The sequence below is a fragment of the Marmota flaviventris genome, chromosome 7 (assembly GCF_047511675.1).
Source record: "Marmota flaviventris isolate mMarFla1 chromosome 7, mMarFla1.hap1, whole genome shotgun sequence".
Taxonomy (NCBI): Eukaryota; Metazoa; Chordata; class Mammalia; order Rodentia; family Sciuridae; genus Marmota; species Marmota flaviventris.
The window spans coordinates 11,186,414-11,208,095 of NC_092504.1; the positions used below are offsets into that span (position 1 = coordinate 11,186,414).

A 21,682-nucleotide genomic window follows, 5' to 3' on the forward strand; every position below is an offset into this window, starting at 1 on the left:
GTGACTGAGTTTTGTCTTGCCTCATTACTCTGGGTAAGACTTCCAATTCTATGTTGAATAGACGTGGTGAGGGCAGTTATCTTTGCCGTGTTTCTGACCTCAGAAGAAAAGTTTTCAGTTTTTCATTGAATGTGATCTCAGCTGTATGATCTTCATGGTCCCTTTATTATACTAAGGTAGCTCCCTTCTAGTTCTAGTTTATTGAACGTTTTCATCATGAAAAACTGCTGAGGTTTGTCCAGTGATATTTTTTTCTGCACCAGTTGGAATCATCATGTGGTCTTGATGTGAATTCTGAAAATATATGTATTGCATCAGTTGATTCCATATATGTCAAACCTTCCGGCACTCCTCCTCTATTTTATGTTCAGGGGAAGTTGCATGTTTGCCAGTGAACCTGCCAGGAAAGGCTTGCTTCCCTGGGCTGGAGCTAAGAGTCTATAAATGAATCATGAGGCTTTTTCTCATAACAATCCATAAACACTGTTGCCTACATTTTCTAGATAAAACTCCAAATTTAGTGCTCCCCCAGTCCTAACAAGAGAGTTTATATTCAAAATACTGAGAAAGGTATGGAACTCTAATTTATCTGAGACTTATACTACTGAGAAAGGGCGTGAGGGGATAAACAGACCAATAGATAGGCAGGCAGACAGATAGATGCACAGATCAATCTGATAGCCTTGAACTCTTGAGAACTTAAGACCGCCTTCTGAGCTAGGCAGCGGTCTGGCAGGCACCCTGCTCAGGTCTTCACATGTACTTTGCTATTAATTATCAGAACACTCCTGTTCTTAGGCATTGTTTTATAGTTTAGGTGATGAGGGTCCAGAGACCGTCAACAGCTAGAAGTGGTGGATTAAAATCCAAGCCCAGATCTGTTGACCTCCAGAGCCCACGTTCTTGCTTGGTGCAATGCAGGGTCATTCTAGACTGACAGATTTAACCCTGGTTGATCGTGCCCACAAAAGACACAATGGCAAATGATACAATGTGGTTCTCAGCGACCCGAAGGAGACTCAGTATGAGACATAATTCAGGTAAGAAGTTTCACAAGATTGTCAATCTGACTATCCTTCATTTTTCTCCAAAAGATTGGCACTCAGGCAGATTATTGCTCTTTGCTTCCCTAGAATTGCCCCATCTCTAATGTTTTGTTTTTTTTTAATTTTTTATTTTTTTGTCTTATCCTAGCTACTCCTCTTAAATAAATCAAAGAAAACATGCTGTCCCTTTGGAAAGCATGCCTTATTCCTGGGGGGCCCAGCAGGCCCTGTGCTCCCATGCCCCTTGGGCTATGTGAGTATCTGAAGTCATCTTGAGATCCGTGCCCAGCCCTGTCCCACCACCACCACCAGACCTGAAGCCCTAGAGGCCAGAGACTGCCTTTCAACTCTGCCTGGCACAGCACTGATGTGCAGATGGCGCTGCACAGTACATGCTGGGTGAGCTCAGTCTCAAGCCGGGCCCTCTGCTCTTTGCCCCAGGCCCTGCCCTGGTTCAGGCGTGTGAACTTGCCACCCTGAACAGCGTGCCCTTACAACCAAGTCGCCACCTGGATCCAAAGGTTTGGTTCCTCCTTTGACTCTTTACTTCCCAAACCTATCTTGGATCCAGGCTGCCCCTCAACACAACCAGCCCAGCTGCTCACCTTGAATTTGTGCCCGTCTGTCACACTATGGCATTGCTACAGGTCCAGTATTGTCAGGGTCAGGCTGCATTCAGAAACTGAAAGGCCAGTATCACTGACCATGTGTTCTCCCACACGGCACCAGACTCATGCCCAGAGGTATCATCTCCCCGCTGAACAACAGCACAGAGCTCTGCTGTGGAAGCTTTGGCTTCTCGTTTTCTAACCAAACACATATAAAGTCATAGCATCCAAATAAAAGCCTCTCACTAAACATGTCCTAGTTCCAAATCAAATAAACATCTAGTTTACGAGTATACACATTCCCCCACAGTTCCATCTTGCACCATCTCTTAAGGGAATAACCATCAAACGCTAAGTAGTTTCTTATGAACATAAATTTCTTCATTACTAACATCTGTTTTCCATTTATTCCTGTTAGTGTCTCTGATTAAAGTATCTTTTCAGAGCCAATTTCTCAGTATTGGTTGAAAAGAAAGTTCAGAATCCAGTGAAATTTGATGTAAATGAAATGAATAATTGACTTAGTTTGCTTACTAAAAGTCATCAACACCTGGAGAGGCTGACCCAACACACAAATGTAGTGAAGTACACTGTGAGAGTCCAGGAGAGCGCCTGAGTTGCTGGGTCCTGGGAGTTGCCCTGGAGTTCAGCAGCTAGAGAACAGGAAGAGCATTCTAGACAGAGGATGCCCACGAGGGATGCAGGAAACATCACAGTTAACCAACGCATGTGTAAATAAACATTGCCTAGTATCTTTAGTTACAAAGAAAAATATGACTTACATTTCACTCTAGTCATAACTTCAATTCCCTGGCCTCCTTTCAAAAAAAAAAAAAAAACTTTCTTCAAATCAAAATGTCTCTAGACTCATCATTTCCCATTTTTGTCTCCAACCCTTTCTTGAATGCACTCCAATCTAAAACATCCCCACTCATGCACCAAAAATGTTCTTGTCAAGGTCACCAGTGAATTGCCCACTCGCTGAATTCCACAGTCAGCTCTTGGTCCTGATCTACCTTAGTTTCCAGCCCCAACAGAAGCAGCTCTCTACTGCTCCTGGCTTTTTACTTTGCTTCAAGGGCTGCACCCACCTGGTGTTCTCTCTTCCTCCCTCTCACTATGGGTGGGTCTTGCTCACATCCCCCCACTCAGTGATGGAGCACTGCAGGCTCAGGGTGTGGCCTCTTTATCAACACGTTGTCATAGCAAGACTTAAAATTCTTTCTGTACACTGACCAGCCCCAAATTTTTCCAGCCTGCACCTTTTCTAGCATAAATATGCAACATCTACTTTGCATATCTAATTAGATAATTCATGCTTTTAATAGCCTGATTGAGGTAGCCTTATACATCATAAAATTCACTAGTGTGAGTGCACACTTTAGTGATTGTTTGTAAATGTATAGGCTTTGGCCATAGCATTACAATGCAATTTTGTTAGCCCCAAAAGTTCCCTTGTTACAATCTCCAATCCAACCCCTAGCCTTAGACAAACACTGATTTGTTTTCTATCCCTAAAAATGCCCTTTCTGGACATTACATGTAAATGCAATCATATGTTATGCAGCAATTTGCATCTGGCTTTTTTACTTAAAATAATTTGGTGGTGATTCATAAATGTGGCATGTGTCCACATTTCATTCCTTTTTATTGCTGCACTGTATTCCATCTTAAGAAAATAACACATTTTGTTTATGTACTCACCTATTAATGAACATTTGGATTATGTTCATTTTGGTGCTATTATAAGTAGTGTCACTATGAACACGTGCAGCTTGTCTTTGTATAGCCTTATGTTTTCCTTTATCTTGGGAAGATTCCTAGTGGTAGACCCTGGGTCATGTGATAAATTTGTGTTTAATTTTTTTAAGAAATGGCCAATCCATTTTCCCAAGTGGCTGCTTCATTTTACTTTCTCACCAACAGCATATTCCAATGTCTCTGCATCCTGTTCCACACTTGGTATCATCTAACTTTAACTACATGGTCCCTTGTCATGTTCCAAGACCCCCAATGCATGCCTGAAACTGCAGATCGTACTGAACTCTACACTGTTCTTTCCTATACATGACTACCCATAAAAAAGTTTAATTTGTAAATTAGGCACAACAAGAGATTCACAATAACTAATAATAAAACAAACAATGTTACTATTCTATAATAAAAGGTATGAATATTCCCTCCCTCTCAAAATATCTTATTTTTCTATAGGTCTCAGCAAACTCAGCATATGATTGTTTTCTTTCCTTATTAAGTCAGAACTTTCACCTTTGGCACTTAACAAAAGTATTTCCCAGCTTCTCTTCAGCAAGTCTGAATTGCCAGCATCACCACTCTTGTACTTTGGGGTCACTGTTAAGTACAAGAAGGGTCACTTGAGCACAAGCACTGCAATCCCATGGCAGTTAATTGGACAACCCAGATGGTTACCAAGTTTAAAGCTTAACAGGCTGGTAGTGTATATAGCCCAGATACACTAGGCAAAGGGATGATTCATGGCTTGGGCAGGAGGGAGCTGGATGTCGTTAGATTTTTATCCCACTATTCAAAACAGTGCGCAATTTATATATCTTAAAATTTATATCTTAAATTTTCCATTTAATAATTCTGGACTGTGATTGGCACACATAGCTGCAGGTAAGGAGGCACCACTGTCCAGCTTTTGAGTAGCTACATAGTGTTATTTCTTGTGCTTTTAACTTGCATTTCCCTAATGATCAATGATTTTGAGTATTCTTGATATTATTGTTGACTGTTTATCTTTTTAATAAAATTTCTATCTAAACTTTTTTGTTTGTTATACTATAAAGCTGTAAAGAGTTCTTTATATATTCTCGATACATGTACTTAATCAGGTAAATAGTTTGCAAATATTTTCTCTGAGTCAATGGTTTGTCTTCCCTTTTTCAATAGTGTTTTTGAAGTACAAATGTTTTTAACTTAGATAAACTCAAATTTATTTTTAATTATACATCATGCTTTTGGGTTGTAGCTAAAAATTCTTTGCATAACCTAAGGTCATGATTTTTTTTCCCCTATGTTTTCTTCTAGAAGGTTATTGTTTTAGCTCTTAACATAGTTAGGTCTGTCATCTAATTAGAGATGACTCAAATTTGACTCAGCTGAATCTGAGCTTCTGATTTCCTTCTCCCAACACAAATTTGTTCCTGCTACAACTTCTCCACCTTACTAAATGAATATTTAATTTTTCTATTGCTTGGGCCAAAAGCTCAAGAATCATCCTTGACTCCTGTCCTTTTATCTGCCCACATCAAATCACCACCAACACCTGTCTGCTTTTCATTCCTGTGACCAAAATGCCTGACAAGAACAACTCAGTGGAGGAAAAGTTTATTTGGGGCTATGATTTCAGAGATTTAGACCATGGTTGGTTGATTCCATTGCCATGGGCCCAGGGTGAGGCAGAACATCTTGGCAGAAGGGCACAGCGGAGGAAAGCTCCTCAGTCCATGGAGCCAGGGGACAGAGAAAGAAAGGAGCAGGGGCTACAGGAAAGATGGACCCTTAAGGGAACACCCCCAGGGACCTGCTTCCTCCAGCCATGCTCTTGGTCCATTCCAATGGGGTGGTCTGACTGGGTTACAGCTGTCCTCATCTAATCAGTCACCTCTGACGATTCTTGCATTAACACAGCTTGTGGGGGACAGCTCATATCCAAGCCATGACAGCAGTGCTCCACTTTCAGAATAAATCTAAAGTAGGACCCTCTCTCACTACCTCCACCACTAACTGCCACCCTGGTCCAAACCACTCTGTCTCTCATCTAGAACAAGGCAACAGCCTCCTGACGGACCTCCTTGCCCTTATTCCTTCATTCTTTCTCATCTCTCTCTCTCTCTCCCTCTCCCCAGTAGCCAAAGTAAGCTAATAACAATAAGGTCCTGTTACTGCTCTGCTCATTTCCTTCAGTGATTCTCACTCAGCTCAACACCCAAGCCTAACCATTTAGGATGCCCCCACCCCAGTTTGGCTCCCCTTCCTCTGTGACCTGATAGTGTGATATCCTGGTACCCCTTTACATTGTGTGTGTGTGTGTGTGTGTGTGTGTGTGAGAGAGAGAGAGAGAGAGAGAGAGAGAGATGTTCTTGGCCACTCTGAGAGTCTGTCAAAGTCCCGTTTGAAGCCCCTTGCCCTGTGCCATACCACAATGATGTCTGAGCACCCAGTCTGGTCCAGGCAGATAGTCCCCAAGCCTGGGAGTCAGCTAAAGCATGGCAAAGAGGAATCCCAAGGCCCAAGGAACTCAGGAGGCATATGCCAGAATGAAGGCTCCCGAATTTTCAGCTAATCTAAAATGAGAACATTAATGAGGCTAGAAGAAAAAAACCTGGGATGGGGCTGGGGTTGTGGCTCGGCGACAGAGCGCCTGCCTAGTACGTGGGAGGCCCTGGGTTCCATCCTCAGCACCACGTAAAAGTAAATAAACAAAACAAAATATTGTGTCCATTGACAACTAAAAATATATATAAAAAGAGAAAGAACCTGGGAGAACTAGAAAAAAAGAAAGTCACCAGAGAAGTCCCCCCAGAGCTACTCAGCAAATGTGAATTATCAGCAGTGCTGGTGTTCCTACCTCAGGGAGAGCCTGATTATTCTCCGCCTGTTTTGACTTCCTTTTATGTAAAGACATAAGTGACACTAGTCTATTTTATGAAAATCAGGAGAAAGAAAAAAGAAAATAATCACCCAGGTTCTTATACCCCAGGGGCAGCCACCCTTCACCTTTCGTGCCCCCCCTGCTCTGCCTTCTTCCTGCCTGCAGGTCGCGAAGAGCCCTGTGTTCCCGGAGTTCTGACCGTGGTGTGCAGAGCATGCTGGGTTGCTGGTCTGACTCTCCACCCAGTTAGCTGTCCTCCCGAGCCCTTGGCATCTGGCCTCTCTGTTCCTCTCTGGCCTTTGCTACTGAAGTGAAGCTGCCTTCTGTCCCACAAATACCCATCTCCATATTTACATTCCGTCCCTGGATCTTTTTGGTGGGGTTGAGCAACAGGAAAGGCAGAAGTGAGATCATTCAGGCCAGTGGTCACCCAGCCCTCCACACTGCCACTGCTCCCCAAGAGTATTTCTAGTGGGGGGCACCATTGCCCCCCCCCCTAGAAATACAAGCTTCCCGCTGCATATTTTTAAATTGCCATAGATTTTTATCATACTTTTAAATAGTTGCCAAACATTTAATCTGTGGCCTATTGTAAATGTTTATGTTTAAAAATAAAACTATTTATCCATTTTGTTTCCCAAAGGAATCTATTATCACAGTGGTTTGATAACCACTCTCAGCTAAATCAGAAATAATACACTCTTTTGTAGCCATTGGGAATTTCATACCATCCCTTTCTTCTCAAATACCTTCATTCCACTTCCCTGCCAGATTTTATGTATGTTTGTGCTCGAGAATCTTCTATTGTCCATCCTGCTAACAAACTAAATTTTTGATTGAGCCATATGAGTTATTAATAAAACAAAATTGATGAACCCATAGAGACACTGTAAAACTCAGAGTGAGCTAAAAAAAAAAAAAAAAATTAAGGTCCTGTTATGCCTCTGCTCATTTCCTTCATTTAATGTCAGTAAATAATTGTTAATGACAGGGATTTAAGTCAATAAAAACTTTGAGAGGTCTTTATCTAGAGCAGAAGGTGGAAAAAAGAGTCATCTCACCATGCTAACCTACTCTACAACCCATGTGACTCGGATAATACCAATTAACAACCCCGGATAACCTGCATCTAATTCCACAGTGAGTCCTTGTGAAGTCCTTGTGTATTCCGAGGTACACAGCAGCTCTGGTGCAGGCAGCAAGAGCCACAGAGAGACAGCTTAGCTAGAAGTAGAGAGATTTCTGCAAAAATAAGGGCAGGTGGGGCATTCCAGAATGATAGAGCAGGAACCTTAGAGAACCCACATCCTCAAACAGAACATCGGGAAAGTTGTCAAAATAAACTTACTTTATTTTTTAGTTGTTGATAGACCTGTATTTTATTTATGTATTTATATGTGGTGCTGAGAATCAAACACAGTGTCTCACATATGCCAGGCAAGTGCGCTACTGCTGAGCCACAGTCTCAGCCCCAAACTTACTTCATTTTATTTTAAAAAATTATCTAAAGGTTTGCAACAGTCCAAGGAGTTCCACCCCCACCGTCCCCTGCAACAAAAGCAGCTGAGTCTCAGTAGGAAGAGCAAGCCCAGTGTCCTGGTCCCTTGTCTTAATCCTATTCCCCTTGATATAGTTTCATAGTCTCACAGCTGTGGTGTCTGGGAAGGCCAGCACCTGGAAGTCACTGGAAGGGAAAATGCATCTGGGTCTCCTCAGAAGTCCTACTGCCCGAGCATCGTCACTACTTGACCTGTATATTTAAGCTTCCTGAAAAGCTGTTTTCTCAGGGGTTATTCTTATTTGACGAAATCAGCCCTCACTCCAGGAGAACTGGACATTTGTGAAAACCATAAGCAGAGCAGTTGCTGAGATGGCATTGCCAGATGGGGGTCTAACAAGATTATGGTGAAAAATCTTAAAGTGAAAAGCCAGGGAAGAAGCTGTCCACTGGTGGCTTTGAAAAGTCCCAACATTATTCCTGCACATCCAGGTAGGGCCTGAGATGTCCCGAGGCTCTTATCCCTGGATGACATCAAAGCTCTGAACAACCCATATGGGAGAAAATATTTTCAAGTCAAATATCTGCTAAGGAAGTAATATCTAGAGCGTACAAAGCCAATAATAACCCCACGTTAAAATAGGCTGAAGACTTAAGTAGGCCTTCTCCAAGAAGGATGCATAATTGACGGACATGCTTATGAAAGATGCTCAGCAACATTAGCCATAGGAAATGGAAATCAAAACTGCACTTAGCTATCAATGCACCCCAGTAAGATGGCTGTAATTAAAAAAAAAAAAAAGACAGATAATAATAAGTAGTGGCAAGAATGTGCCTAAGTCGGAACTCTTGTGCATTGCTGATAGAAATGCAAAATGCTTCAGCCACTAAAACTACATTTGAGTAGTTCCTAAGAAAGTTTAAAATAGAGTTAGAATTAGCATATGACTCAACAATTCAGCAACTAGGTCTGTATCCAAAAGAATTGAAAACATATGTATGTCCACACACTTACTCATACACAAATGTTCAGAGCAACAACGTTCATAATAGTCAAAGAGTGGAAACAACCCAAATTCTGTCATCTGATGAACAAAGAAATAAAAACTACTGAAATGCCTATTTTTAAAGCATGAGCTTTGTGGTATGTGACTTACCTCTCAATAAAGCTGTTCTTAAAGAGTAAAGTAGTGGTGTGGGCATCAAAATTCTGGACCATGTTATTTGGGGACATAAGATGAGAAAAATAGGAAATTATTTCAGTTTTATGCAATTCCTGGTTTTTTTAGGAGCATGATGTGGTTTTTGAGGAGCTAGGCCTACCAGAAGTGGTTAAGAGAAAAGTGGAAATCGTCCACCATTTTCTTAAGCCTGTAAGGAGAAAGAAAGGGGTGCCGTGAGGGAAAAGCAGGTGGGGTACCTAGATCCAGCAGCCACCTGCCAATGTGAGGGTGAGGTCGCCTTGGCTGATGGTTTTGCTGGGAAGTGAGTGCAGACCTGCCCACCCTTAGTCCCTCACTGCCTCCGGAGGAAAGTGTCACTTTGTCCAGGAAATCTGTATGTCCAACTACATAGGCCCTGCGGATATATTTTAATGGAATGTCCTGAAATTCTCGAAAAGCCCTAAGTTTTTGCATAGCCCCAACGAAGCTTTATTTAGAAATGCTTCATCCCACTCACTGGGCGTTTGGGAGTGCGGAAACTTTTTCCATGCCAGATTCCCCTTGCTGTGTCAGAGGGCCATTTCCTGGATGAGCCTCCTCATGTGTATGTGAAATCCCACCCTCCTGCAGCCTGGCAAGGCCACTCTCTCTGCACCAGAGCCAGAACCGTATCAGTCTAGCATCACGTGGCTGCTTGGTAATGAAGTGGAGTCACTGATAATAAAGTAGGGACCAAATATCTCATGAGGACTGTCTTAAAGCTGTTTAAAGAAACCACTTGCCATATTCTAGCAAGATTAAAAATAAAACACTTAACCCCATTCGTTATTGTGTCCAAGGGAGTGAGCTCATGCTGCGGGTGCCTTGTTAGCGGTTCTGTCCTAAACAAGCTGCCCTGATCATCATCTGGTTTCAGCCAAATGAGGAGTATGTTTGTTTTGTTTGAAATGCCTTTTTAAGTGCAAGGCCCCCCACACCCTCACTGCTGCCCTGGGTGTTCTTCCTCGACTGGTCTGTCACTACAGCGTACCGGCTACAAAATCCTCCAGCATGGTCCTTGCCCAAATGCCGGTCACAAGCTAGCTGGGAGATGACAGGTCACTCTGTGGTTGTACAGACCAGATTTGGAAATCCTTACATCCTCTAAATGTCTTTTGCTGTAAAAAAAAAAAAAAAAAAAAAAAAAAAGATCAGTTTTTAAAACCAGTGGTTATCAAGGGATACTGGGAGGGAGAAGCACCGAGGAATTCGAGGGCAGTGAGCCTGCTCTGTATGCTACTGTGACAGTGGATATGTGACACTGTGCACCTGTGCAGACCCACAGACGTACACCTCCAAGAGTGAACCCTGAGGTAAATGATGGTCTAGAGGTGATAACGATGTGCCCAGGTAGATGCGTCAGTTGTGGGAAGGAGTTCTGGAAAATCTCCTTGCCTTCCTCTCATTTTGCTGTGAACCTAAACTGCTCTACAAAAATAAAGTATATGAAAATAAATAAATATCATCCTTACCAAAAAATATCAGGCAAGAACTTTTTTTTATTCTTTCAAATTTTTAAAGATTTTTTTTAAAAAATAATACTATTATTCAGAAGTGATCGTGTTTAATAAAATATCTTGTCTCTATTTAAAAAAAAAAAAAATTCAGAAGGGCTGCAGATGTGGCTCTGGTAGAGCACTTGCCTAGCATGAGCGAGGCCTGGGGCTCTGTACCCAGCACCACACACACACACACACAAAGAATCAGAAAAGTATTCTGTGAACCAGGTACAAGTAATAACTGTTTTGATTGAACTGTAAAAACTCAATATTTTCATCTCCTTTAAAGGTCAGTAAATAAGCAAGATGATTTTATGTGTTCAAAGAAATTTATTATTAATTTTTGGCAAGGACCTCTCTCCCCCTGAGAGGGGGAGTTGGGGTAGGTGGCCAGCCAGAGAGCACTGGCAACCTCCAGAGGCAACCGGGGCCCTGGTTACCCACCCAGCACCCCACACGCTCAGTGACACTTGGGATGCGCCTCCCCTCTGTGACCAGGACCTTAGAACCTGGAAGGAAACAGGTGTCAATCAAATAGCCACAGAGATACATAAATTCAAATATGACAGATGCAACAAAGGAAACGCCTCAGGACACGGGGCCCGTGTCACAGGTTGTCATCTGATGTGGTCAACACGAGTTTAAAGTGGAAAAATGTCTTTCTAAAACCGATTTTAAAAAGAATGCCACAGGCCATTTAGTGAGCTGATGAAGATTCTTCTCGAGAACCTTGAACCTCAACATACACAGGCAGGATCGTAATTGTCACCATGAATGTTTCATGCTTCCATGAAGACATTGAGTAAGTGTGGTTGGGGACGAGATAGGCACACTCTGTGTGTCTTTCTGTCACAAAAGGAAGACAGCACAACAGAACCCGAGTGGCCCTGCTGCACAAATAGGCTTCGAAGCCCCACAAGGGTGTGTGCAGAAAGCAGGAGCCAGGAATGGCAGAGTGTTGTTTCTGCCGCTCGTCACGTCCTTTTCTCTGCCTCTTGTCCTTAAGCTCTTCTGTCTTCAGCCACCAGCCTGCCTCCTGTGACAGTGTGGTCGATGTCAGAGCCTCTCTCTTGCAGCATCTCTCTCTCTCAGCATCTTCTCAAACCTTCAGCTCTCTGTGGTCAAAATGCTCCCAAGTCTTTACCTTTGGGCCTGGCCCTGTCCCAGCACTCAGTGTCCTGGACAAGCACCCCTGACCCATCCTGGCTCTAAGCTCTAAGGCCCAGCGGCCTTCCCCCTCAGGAGCCTCACCCTTCTGACAGCCTCAGGTGGACCTGCAACACCTTCTCCTTCTTTCTCTAGACCAGGGCCTTCCGACCTGAGTGTGTTTAGATCCCCTAGACGGTGCTCTGGATTCTGACTCAGTAGGCTAAGAAGTTCCAAATGATGCCCATCGCTGCTGCCACCACCAAGGACTGTTCATTGCCTCCCACCTGTCCATCACTGTGAGGTCACACTGATTCCCAAGGACCCCCTTTCCCTATTAACTTACACCCAGACGGTATAGTGGGGGGTCCGCAATGCCTTGCCCACTCTGACCCAACCATCCTGTACCTACACCCAGGTGCAGCTTTTAAGAACACTGCAACACTGACTTCCTCCTCCCTTCACTTTCTTCAAGGCCTCTGCCTTCTTGGAGAACACAGTCAAGATTCCCCAGAGGCCCCCCATTACATAACCCCAGATTCCTGCCATCACTTCTTTCTCTTCCAACAGTGACTCTGCTTCACCAGACTGACATTCCTTTTACCAAAGACTCCATTTTATTTCCACTGCTTTTGTAATGGCGTAGAGTATCAGGGAACAGAGAACTGGGACCTGATCCCAAGCCTTCCGCCACCTAGGTGAGCCATGGTGGAGCTGTGCATCTATTCACGGGGCCTTGGAGTCTTCATCTTCACCATACCTGGTGATGGCAACACCTAAGTCCTCTCTATCTGGATTATCAGAGTGCCATGAAGATTGAGGAAAACATACATTTGACACAATAGCTGCCCACTGGTCCAAGATGTTTACAATAATATGTGCAAAATATTGTCTCTGTGATGCAGCCCAGGGCTGTGGCCTAATCCTGTAGAAAAGTTTCTCTGGTCAAAGTTAAAACATAAAACCCAAACTCATTGGCCATCCATTTGAGAAGACTGTTCTCAAATCAGCAAATGGTAATTGAGTTGGTAAGTGTTGGAAAGTCACATGTCATTCATTTTATTCTTAGTTAACTCAAGGCGACAGGCCCTGGCAGACCCAGGTTCTCGTCGTCAGTCTCAAAGAAGCCAAGATGTACACTTACCGTGTCAAAAGAAGGGTTGTCAGCATTTTCTCATGTTTGCTTATGAAAAGGTCTGAACTGGCAAAATAAAATTGCATTCTCTCCCTTTTTAAATTTAATTTTCTCTTTAGGAAAAAAAAAAAGACTTAAAATAATTTTCCTTTATTTTCAAAGGCTTGCCTCCAATTCCATCAGCTTCCAGAACGGGCTTTGCAGAGTTCTCCATGAGGGAACGCATGAGGGAGAAACTGCAAGCTGCGAGGGTGAGCAATTGCATGAATATTCTCCTCCCTGCCCATTGCCATTTTGCAGGGTGTGTCCTGCCTGCTTTGGGTGCTCCCAACCATGCAGATCCCAATACCATTCCATTTATTTTTCAAATTCTAAATGTTAATGTAGGATTTTCCATTGGCACTGATGAAGATTATGCATGACAATTGATGTCATTCTTCCAACCAGTCTCCCCTGCTCTAATCTCTTGAAGGCATATTACACGAGCTTATTGCTGGTTGTTCTCTAGTGAGATGGTGACTGAGGTTTTCATTCCTCATGACATGTAGCAGTAATTTTCTGTTTTAACTTTTAGTCCAAAGCAGAAAGTGCGTTGCTGCAGGAAATTCCCACCCCACGACCCAGGCGCTTAAGAAGTCCCAAGGAGAGAGAATCGGAGACTGAATTTGGCACAGAGGTGAGAAGTGGACCATCTTACTTTGACATGTATCTTCTCTACTCTCTGGATCCATTTTCACTTCTGTAAAATAGGGATGATACCAGGACCTCAGGTATTGCTTTGTGGATTCATTGAGGTAATGTGTGTTCACAGAGTTTCTGATGGCTCCTGGCACATGATCTGCCCTCTCTATGTAAGTCTGCACCATCATCAGAAGCTATAGTCAGACAGAAAAAGGGAAAACCAGTTGGAATACCTTGGTCAGTAATCCAAGTTCACCAACACAAGCCACTGCTTAATCTCTTTGAATGCAAACCTCTGAGAACACATAAACATCAAATGGAAATAATACTGAACAACCTGGCCTCCACTAGATACGACCAAAATTTCTCTACCTGTGATCTTGGTCCACTGTCCAGGTGACCTAGGATGTGATCCTTTAACACACTCTACCTCTTGCCCAGCCAGCTTCATGGGAGATGCCTGCCTGTCATGAGTCCAATAGGCTCAGAACACAGCGAGCCACACCTGGACCTATAACAGCCTGACCTTGAGGAGTTCAGTGTGGGTGACAGGCACATTAGCAGCTACTGGAGGTACAGGGGGATTCAGTCCTCTGATGGGTGCCCTTGGAGTCCACCAAAATGGGATTGAGGAGGCAGCATTGGACTTACTTATGATCAGACATTACAGAAACTTTTCTTTATAAGCTGTTTGGAAATGATCTTCTATGCCATGGATAATTTACTGATCTATAGGATGAAATAACCCTTTTCATTTTAGGGTTTATTGAGCATAAAATTTTGTATTTTTTCAGTCTTGACCTTCAAGGATATTTGAAGTTCATAAGCATTTCATTTCTTTGGAATGATGAAATGCATCGGTGATCAGAAGAGAAGTTTTTGGAGGATTTATCCTCAATTTAGTTTGTCCTTAGCTTCTTGACTTTAATGGTTCATCCGTCTATCATTTTTTTTTTTTCTACTCATATAGCCTGGGAAAGAGATACAAAGCATTCAACAAAAAGATGATGCCCAAAGTTATTCAAGGGTCAAGTTCCGTGAGCAAAGAATCAAGTCTAAACCCCAGGTAAGAAATCCTGTCTGTTGAAACCACCCTTGTTTATTTGTGCTTTAAAAAATATTCAATAAGAGTTGGTCGTGTGCATTCCTGATTCCTACCCCATGGAGCATGCAAGAAAAGGAAAGAGAAGAGATTCCTACTTTCAGAAGTCCTAGAATCTAGCTGGAGAGATTCAAAACTGCCTCATTTGGGGAAGGGGGATACATGGAAGGCAGGAAATATCAGTGATAAGACAATTTGTTCAGTCTGAAGTTGCACCACCTTTCATTATGGGGAAGAGAAGAGAGTACTAACAAAAGAGCCAAAACCAAAAAAAAGGTCATTTTTTTTAAGTTAACAAATTCTATATTTCTCATAATTAAGCGAAATTATCTCAGCATTGGCCTGTAGATCAATGAATCCAATTTTTGGTTCATTAATCATCTTTTCTAAAGCTTTTACTGCTGTAAATACTATATTTATGTGCTTACCGGGACGTAAATAATTGCTGGCTCTTTAGAAAGTAACTAATTAGAGTTACTTACTTAAAAAAGGCTTCCAATTGCCTGTTGCACTTGTTAAAATTCATTACCAGTCATCTAGCACTTTCCACAGAGACAACAGTTAGGAGGCCTAAATGTGCCCGAGAGCATTAGCATCAAGCTGGCTGTCAGCTAATTGTGTGGAACTAGTTTGGTACAAAGCGTCTGAAGTTGCTCTTGCTCCCTGCTTTCCTTAGGCGCCCCCAGGTTTCCCTTCTGCAGAAGAGGCCTATAACTTCTTTACTTTCAACTTTGATCCTGAGCCAGAGGAATCAGAGGAAAAAACAAAAATGAAAGCCAGAGATGGAACTAGTCAAGAGGAGGAGGCAGGGGAGGAAGAGGAGCCACCTGTCCAGGGAGGAAGCAAAACGGTATTGAACATGATGGCCACGAGGAGGGGAAAGACTGCCGGGACAGACGAGGACGGGGATGGCCTAGTGAGGAGGAAAGTGGCCAGGCACCTGCCAGGGCCAGGTGGGAGAACTCACCTGTGGCCCAGTCAAGCTGTAGGCCTGCTGCTTAGTGAGTGGAGTTAGCTTCCCATGGCCTTTGCAGCTCTTGGGTGCACCCCACAATTTGAGTAGTGAGGGCCTTTGTTAACACTTACCCTCTTTCTCATGTAGGGGAAAAAAAATGAGATAACATGGTTTACAGATTTCTCTTGCTAGACTCTGCACAGCGATTAGCATGCATTTCACATGCAAACTGCTGGTTAAAAGCAAAGGAAGCCGCACTTCCTCTCCCCATAACCTTACCAGTGAGCAGCTTTGTGTGTCCAATACCAGAACCAAGCTACAACCCAGATTCCATCATTGTGATGGGTATTTGTGAGACAAAAAGAAAACATACCACTTAAAAAGGGACAAGGTCAAGCTGGGGTTGTGGCTCAGTGGGAGAGTGCTTTCCTCAAATGCATGAGGTTCTGGGTTCAATCCTCAGTACCGCATGAAAATAAATAAACAAATAAAGGTATTGTGTCCATCTACAACTAAAATATGTATACATATATATGTGGACAAGGTCTTTTTTAAATTTAGTTTTTAACTGATAACATATAAGAATTGTATATATTAATGGGATCCCACTGGGCAAAGGTCTTAACTAAAACTTTCTCCATAGGAGATATACAGATGACCAATAGATAGGTGAAAAGATGTTCGACAACACTAAGCATTAGGAAAATGCAAACTAAAACTAAAACTAAAACCACTTCGTGCCCATCAGAGTGGCTGTTATTAAAAATATACAGGAATGAGTTTGAGTGAGGATGTGGAGAAACTGGACTCTTGGAGCCTGCTGGGGGCATAGAGAATAGTACAGCTACTATAAGCAGTATGTGACTCTTCAAATTTTAAACACAATTACCATATGATCCATGAGTTCTACTCTGAGGATATACCACAAAATTTTGAAAACGGGGACTTGAATAGAGATTTGGACACCAGTGTTCATAAAAGCCAAAAAGAGGAAGCAGCCCGAGTGCTCACTGACAGATAACCGGATGAGCCAATCGTGGCACAGAAATGCAATAGAAAGCCATTCAGCCTCCAAAAGGAAAGAGATTCTGACATCTGCTGCCACACAGATGTACCTTAAAGACATTATGCTAAATGAAAGGAGACATTCAGAGAGTGATGAATATTGTGTGATTCACTTCCATGAGATAACTAAAGTAATCAAAATCATAGAGACAGAAGCTAAAATAGTGGTTTCCATTGGTCTGGGGGAAGAAAGGAATGGGTGCTATTGTTTAATGAGTATAGTTTCAGATTTCTGGAGATGGGTAGTGGGGTTGGTAGCACAACAATGTGAATGTGCTCAATGCTGCTGAGTTGTACCCTTAAAATCATTGAGATGGTAAATTTTATATTACATATATTTTGCCACATTCAAAATTGAAAATGGAAAACAGCCGAACATGCCAAAATTTGCATAGTTGGCTTATTTCTGTGCTTCACTTATAATCTTCTCCCTCAAAGCATGCTTCCCAGAAATGTATTTTCCTAGCTAGGTCTATGAAAGCTTAGGAACATTTCACTTTATTCTATAGTATTCATTTAACAAGTCAATATTCAGGTCACTCTGGCTTGGAATCTCTCATGATTGCAGCCCAGATGGTCGAGGCTGCAGACATTTGGAGGTGGCTGGGACTGGAGGATCTGTCTGCAAGGTGGCTTATGCATCTCTCCTTGGGGACCACCCCATAAAATTGCTTGAGTTCTCATGACCTGAGAGATGGCTTCCCCCAAAACAAGTGATCCAAGAGAGAGACTGAGAGGAAGCCATAGTGCCTTGGGGGACCCAGTCTCAGAAGTTCTATGCTGTCACTTCCACCACACTCTACTCCTTAGAGGCAAGTTCTGAAGGACAGTGTGGAAGTCCCCAAGGTTTAAAAGGTATTGTTCAAACATGGATGCCAGGTTTGCATTTTTAGAATAAGAGGAGAAATAGAAAGGATATAGGTGAAGAAAGAGAAGAAGGAGAAAAAGTTTGAAAAATAAACAAAAATTTGCATACTTCAGTTAATACAGTCCCTGGGCTTAGAAATTGTACATGCCTGATTTTCTCTTGTCCTCATGAAGTCCTAAGATGTAAATTCTGTTAACATCCCCCACGTTAAGGCTGATAAAACTGAGGATCAGAAAGTTAAATAAGTTCCCCAGTCCCCCAGGCAGCAGGAGGTGAAGCTGGACTTCAGAGCCAAGCCATCCAAGCATAGCCTGTGACCCCAGCCCTAGGTCCATGCTGGCTGGAAGGTTAAATGCCACATGACTTATGTGGCCAAGTTCTTTACATAAACATCAAAAGGGAGGTCAGCTTTGTCGGGATTTTTGACTCTTCTGAGTCAGCACTCTCTGATTTTGACATATATATATTAGTGAAAAAGAATCAGCAAAAACCCACTTGTTAAATATGAAAGGTCAACAATTCTGTGCTTTCATGAAACACAAGAAAAGGTAAAGGTAATTTTGTTGCAAGACCTGTTAAGTTTGATAAGCTCAGTTATCAATAATTATTTTCCCTAAGTAAATTAAAAATCTTGGTCTGATTTTTTTCTTGTTAATTTTTAACATCTTGCAGGATGAGGAAGGGCTACTGAATGGTAAGGATGCCGAGGACTTCCTTTTGGGCTTAGATCACGTGGCCAATGATTTTGTGGCTGTCAGACCTGCAGATTATGAAAGTGTCCATGTTTGGCTGCAGAAGGAAAAAGAAATCCTCTTCATACCCAGTAGACTGACAGGTACTTCCTCTTTCCACTTTCCTGCTCAGCATGGATATCCTCTTTTTCCTTCAGGTGAAATATGGCTGATATATAAGGATGGTCTTGTTAAATATGAAAGGTCTAATCTGATTTCTAGCAGTCAAGAAAAAAATCTTAAACAAAAAAATGTAGACCATGAGAAAAAATCCACTAAAAAATAGTCATTCAGAGAATACAAAAGAAACAACAGGGAGCTGTGAGGGCCTCTTCATCAGATCAGTGGCCAGTTCTAGGGACCAAAAATATGTGAGGCCCTGAGATTCAGGCTGGGTGAGGTTTCTCGCCCTCGGGGGTGTGGCGGGGTTCTGGAGTTGGCAACATCCAGTGAACCTGCATTATTACTCCAGGATTCCTTCGTAGCCTGGTCTTTTTGTTCTTTTCCTCTAAGAGTGCCCGCGGGTCCTCCTGTTTACCAGCCCTAATAGTCCACACACGAGATGACAGAACACCTAAGTCCTATAATAGATGTTCTGTCATCTCTTGTGTGGACTTATTCAAACATATAAGTCGTATATTAGAGCCACCACATTAAAAATGACTTTGGCATTTATTTTGATTGTGAGCATTGAAGGAATAACATGAGTGAAGTGCCTAGTATTGTGTCTCACACATAGTAGGTCTTCAAAAATCTAACTCCTGTCTCTGCCACTTTACTATTGTTGAGAGCAGTGGCTTCCAAAGGAGAGTTTACTCACCACCACCCCCCCGGGGGGGTGTAGGAAGAGCACACCAAGACCCTGCTTATGTTTATTTATGGCCTCATCCTTTCTTAGATTAATTTTGGAGGCACCGCAGTGCATGTGTAATAATAAATAAGCAAACATATATTGGATGAGCAATTAAAAATGTTTGGATGGAAATTTTGGAGACCACTAGCTAGATTCATGATGAGCTGGTATCTGGCCTGTGAACGGAGGTGAAGCATTAGCTTGCCCGTATTTTCTGAGGAGGAGAGATGGGTTTTTCTAGGCACACTGGTGTTAGTTGGTGGATATGCAGGAATGCAGTGGCCTGTCGCGACCCCTCGCCGGCAAGGGAAAACACGACACAGGATTCTTCTTTCAGCAGTTTATTCAGGCCTTGATTCAAGTATCATCTTCTAGTGACCCCCCCACCGAACGCCCAAGCACAGCCTAATAAAGCCTCCCGCATACCAATCTTAAGCCGCCACGTGGATCTTTCTCATAGGGTGATAAGGGATTACACGCCAACTCTCCATAAAAGGAGTTGTTTATCACAGGCCACAGTGGAAGCCGGCGCCATCTTCTAATGGCGGCCACGATCTATAACAATGGCTTACCACAGTGGCCAAGTGGCCACCTAGCACCGTTGGGTATTGCTGTGGCTCAGAATGAGATAATGACAACACAGATAACAAGTTCACAGTAACCATGAATTCTGAAGTGACATCCTGACCCATACAGGCCACCCTCTCTCAACTTCTCCGTCTCTTCTGGTCCACTCGGCCACAACAGACCCAGTGGTCTGGTTGGAATCATTGATCTGCTTGAGTGCCTCCCCAGCACAGAGCCCCAGACCCTCTCTGTACCCGAAAGCTCCCCTTGCTTGCTCCCTGGTCTGCTCACTACCCCAGAATGTTCTGGAAGATTCTGCTTCCCCAGCATGCCCAGTCTTAAGTGCAGTCATGCATTGCAGAACAATGGGGACACGTTCTGAGAAACGCATGCCCGGGTGAGTCTGTGACTGTGCGCACATCACAGGATGCTCTTAGGCAGACCTGCCTGCCCCGCTGCACAGATAGGCTCTGTGTTGGAGCCTGAGGCTTCCAGGCTAGCACCCCACCACGTGTTACTGTCCTGAGAACTGTAGGCAAGTGACACCTGATGGTAGGGACCTCAGTTCTGTTATGACCCTATGGGATGGCCATCACACACGCAGCGTGCCATTGATGGGACCGTCCCTGCGTGGAGTATGGCTGTAAACACTCTGCCCTCGATGGATTCGCTCTCCTGCCCCATCACCAGTTCCTTCCTTCTCAACCTGCAGGTGCCATTGTATCTCCAGTCACCTCCAGTGAACCCCTCCCCTCCCTAAATCACTGTCACCTCTGCATTTTCTGCATCTCACATCACTCTCTGGCATGACCCTGTGTGCGCCTTAATTTCTTGATGTTGCACATGGCTCGTCTTAGGACCTAAGTGGGGTTACAGGGCAGGGCCTGGCTTACAGTGTAAAGCCTGGAGAGTGCTGGGCATGAGGAGGCTCTCAGGGAGGATTTGTTTTATGAATGAAGAAAGAATGAACAAATCCATGAGGGAACGGTCACATTTACTCAATGAGACCTCCCCCACCGCCCCCACCCCCAGTGCTGGAAATCAAACCCAGGGCCTTGCAAATGCTAGGCAAGCACAGCAACTGAGCTACACCCCAGCCCTCAGAGAAGCTTCTACGTTCACAGAGCATGCCCTCATACTTTATGTAATTCTGCCAAGAACACAGTGAAGTAAAAACTATTATCTGTTGTACAGAAGGAACAGCTTGAAGAAATGGCTGGCCTGGATTCACTGGGTTGAAGGGTACTAGAGCTAAAACATGTCCCTGGGCCCTCTGATGTGAATATTTCATGATGATTCTTCTCCGTAGGCCACACTGCAGAGTCAGGTCCTGAATTTTTTATGTGCTGTCCACACATTCATCTTTTCCTTGGTTATGCTTCTGGAAATTAATCTGGTGAATCTGCAGTTCCCAAGAACATGAATGAAATCTCTGGTGATTGTTTAGATTCACCAAGCAGGGTTTGAAATGTTCAGGCTGACACTAACCTTTATCTATTTGTGGACTCTCTAGTGCCGACCTATAAAAAGCTTCCTGAGAATGTGCAGCCCAGATTCCTTGAAGACGAAGGCCTTTACATTGGGGCAAGACCAGAGGTGGCACCCACCAATCGGAACATCATGGAGAACAGACTGCTGGTGCAGGAGCCTGTGAGTGTGGGCCTGCTCTCCTGGGATCCTGGGGTACTGGACACCTCTGTGTCCAATACTGTCCTTTTCTTTTGGGTTTGTGTACTGAAGGTGATTCATTCATTTTTGTGGTGTGTGTGTGTGTGTGTGTGTGTGTGTGTTTAACTTATCTTACGAACATTTCATGATCCTCAAACAACACAACCTCTCAGCTACTCAAAACCCAGCCTCCTCCAGCCGAATCTGAGCTTTCTGCTAATCAGATGCTGGCAACCTTTCCCTGTTCACAGAATTTTTAGTGTCCATAGGCAGACTGGTCTCAATTTCAAGTTTGTCTTCTATAGTTGTTTCCCCATTAAATATTTAATGAACAGAACATAAATTTTTTTCTCAAGTATTTAAGCTTTTTCTTAAACTTTCTCGGGGACAGGGGTAGTCAGGGAATTTTAGGGAGTGGTAGTGAAGTCTCAATTTCCAGT

At 43.4% G+C, this 21,682-nt stretch overlaps 1 protein-coding gene across 5 annotated transcripts in view; it reads left to right on the forward strand.

Annotated features, from left to right (window-relative positions):
* Positions 1 to 21,682, forward strand: part of Cc2d2a (coiled-coil and C2 domain containing 2A) — a 100,480-nt gene that overhangs the window by 11,950 nt on the left and 66,848 nt on the right. For all 5 annotated transcript variants that reach the window (XM_071614154.1, XM_071614155.1, XM_071614159.1 and 2 more), the window contains 6 exons: positions 12,915 to 13,003; positions 13,327 to 13,428; positions 14,404 to 14,499; positions 15,212 to 15,385; positions 18,096 to 18,258; positions 21,088 to 21,224. In XM_071614154.1, coding sequence (XP_071470255.1) covers positions 12,915 to 13,003; positions 13,327 to 13,428; positions 14,404 to 14,499; positions 15,212 to 15,385; positions 18,096 to 18,258; positions 21,088 to 21,224 — 761 coding nt within the window. The remainder of the gene's footprint in view (positions 1 to 12,914; positions 13,004 to 13,326; positions 13,429 to 14,403; positions 14,500 to 15,211; positions 15,386 to 18,095; positions 18,259 to 21,087; positions 21,225 to 21,682) is intronic.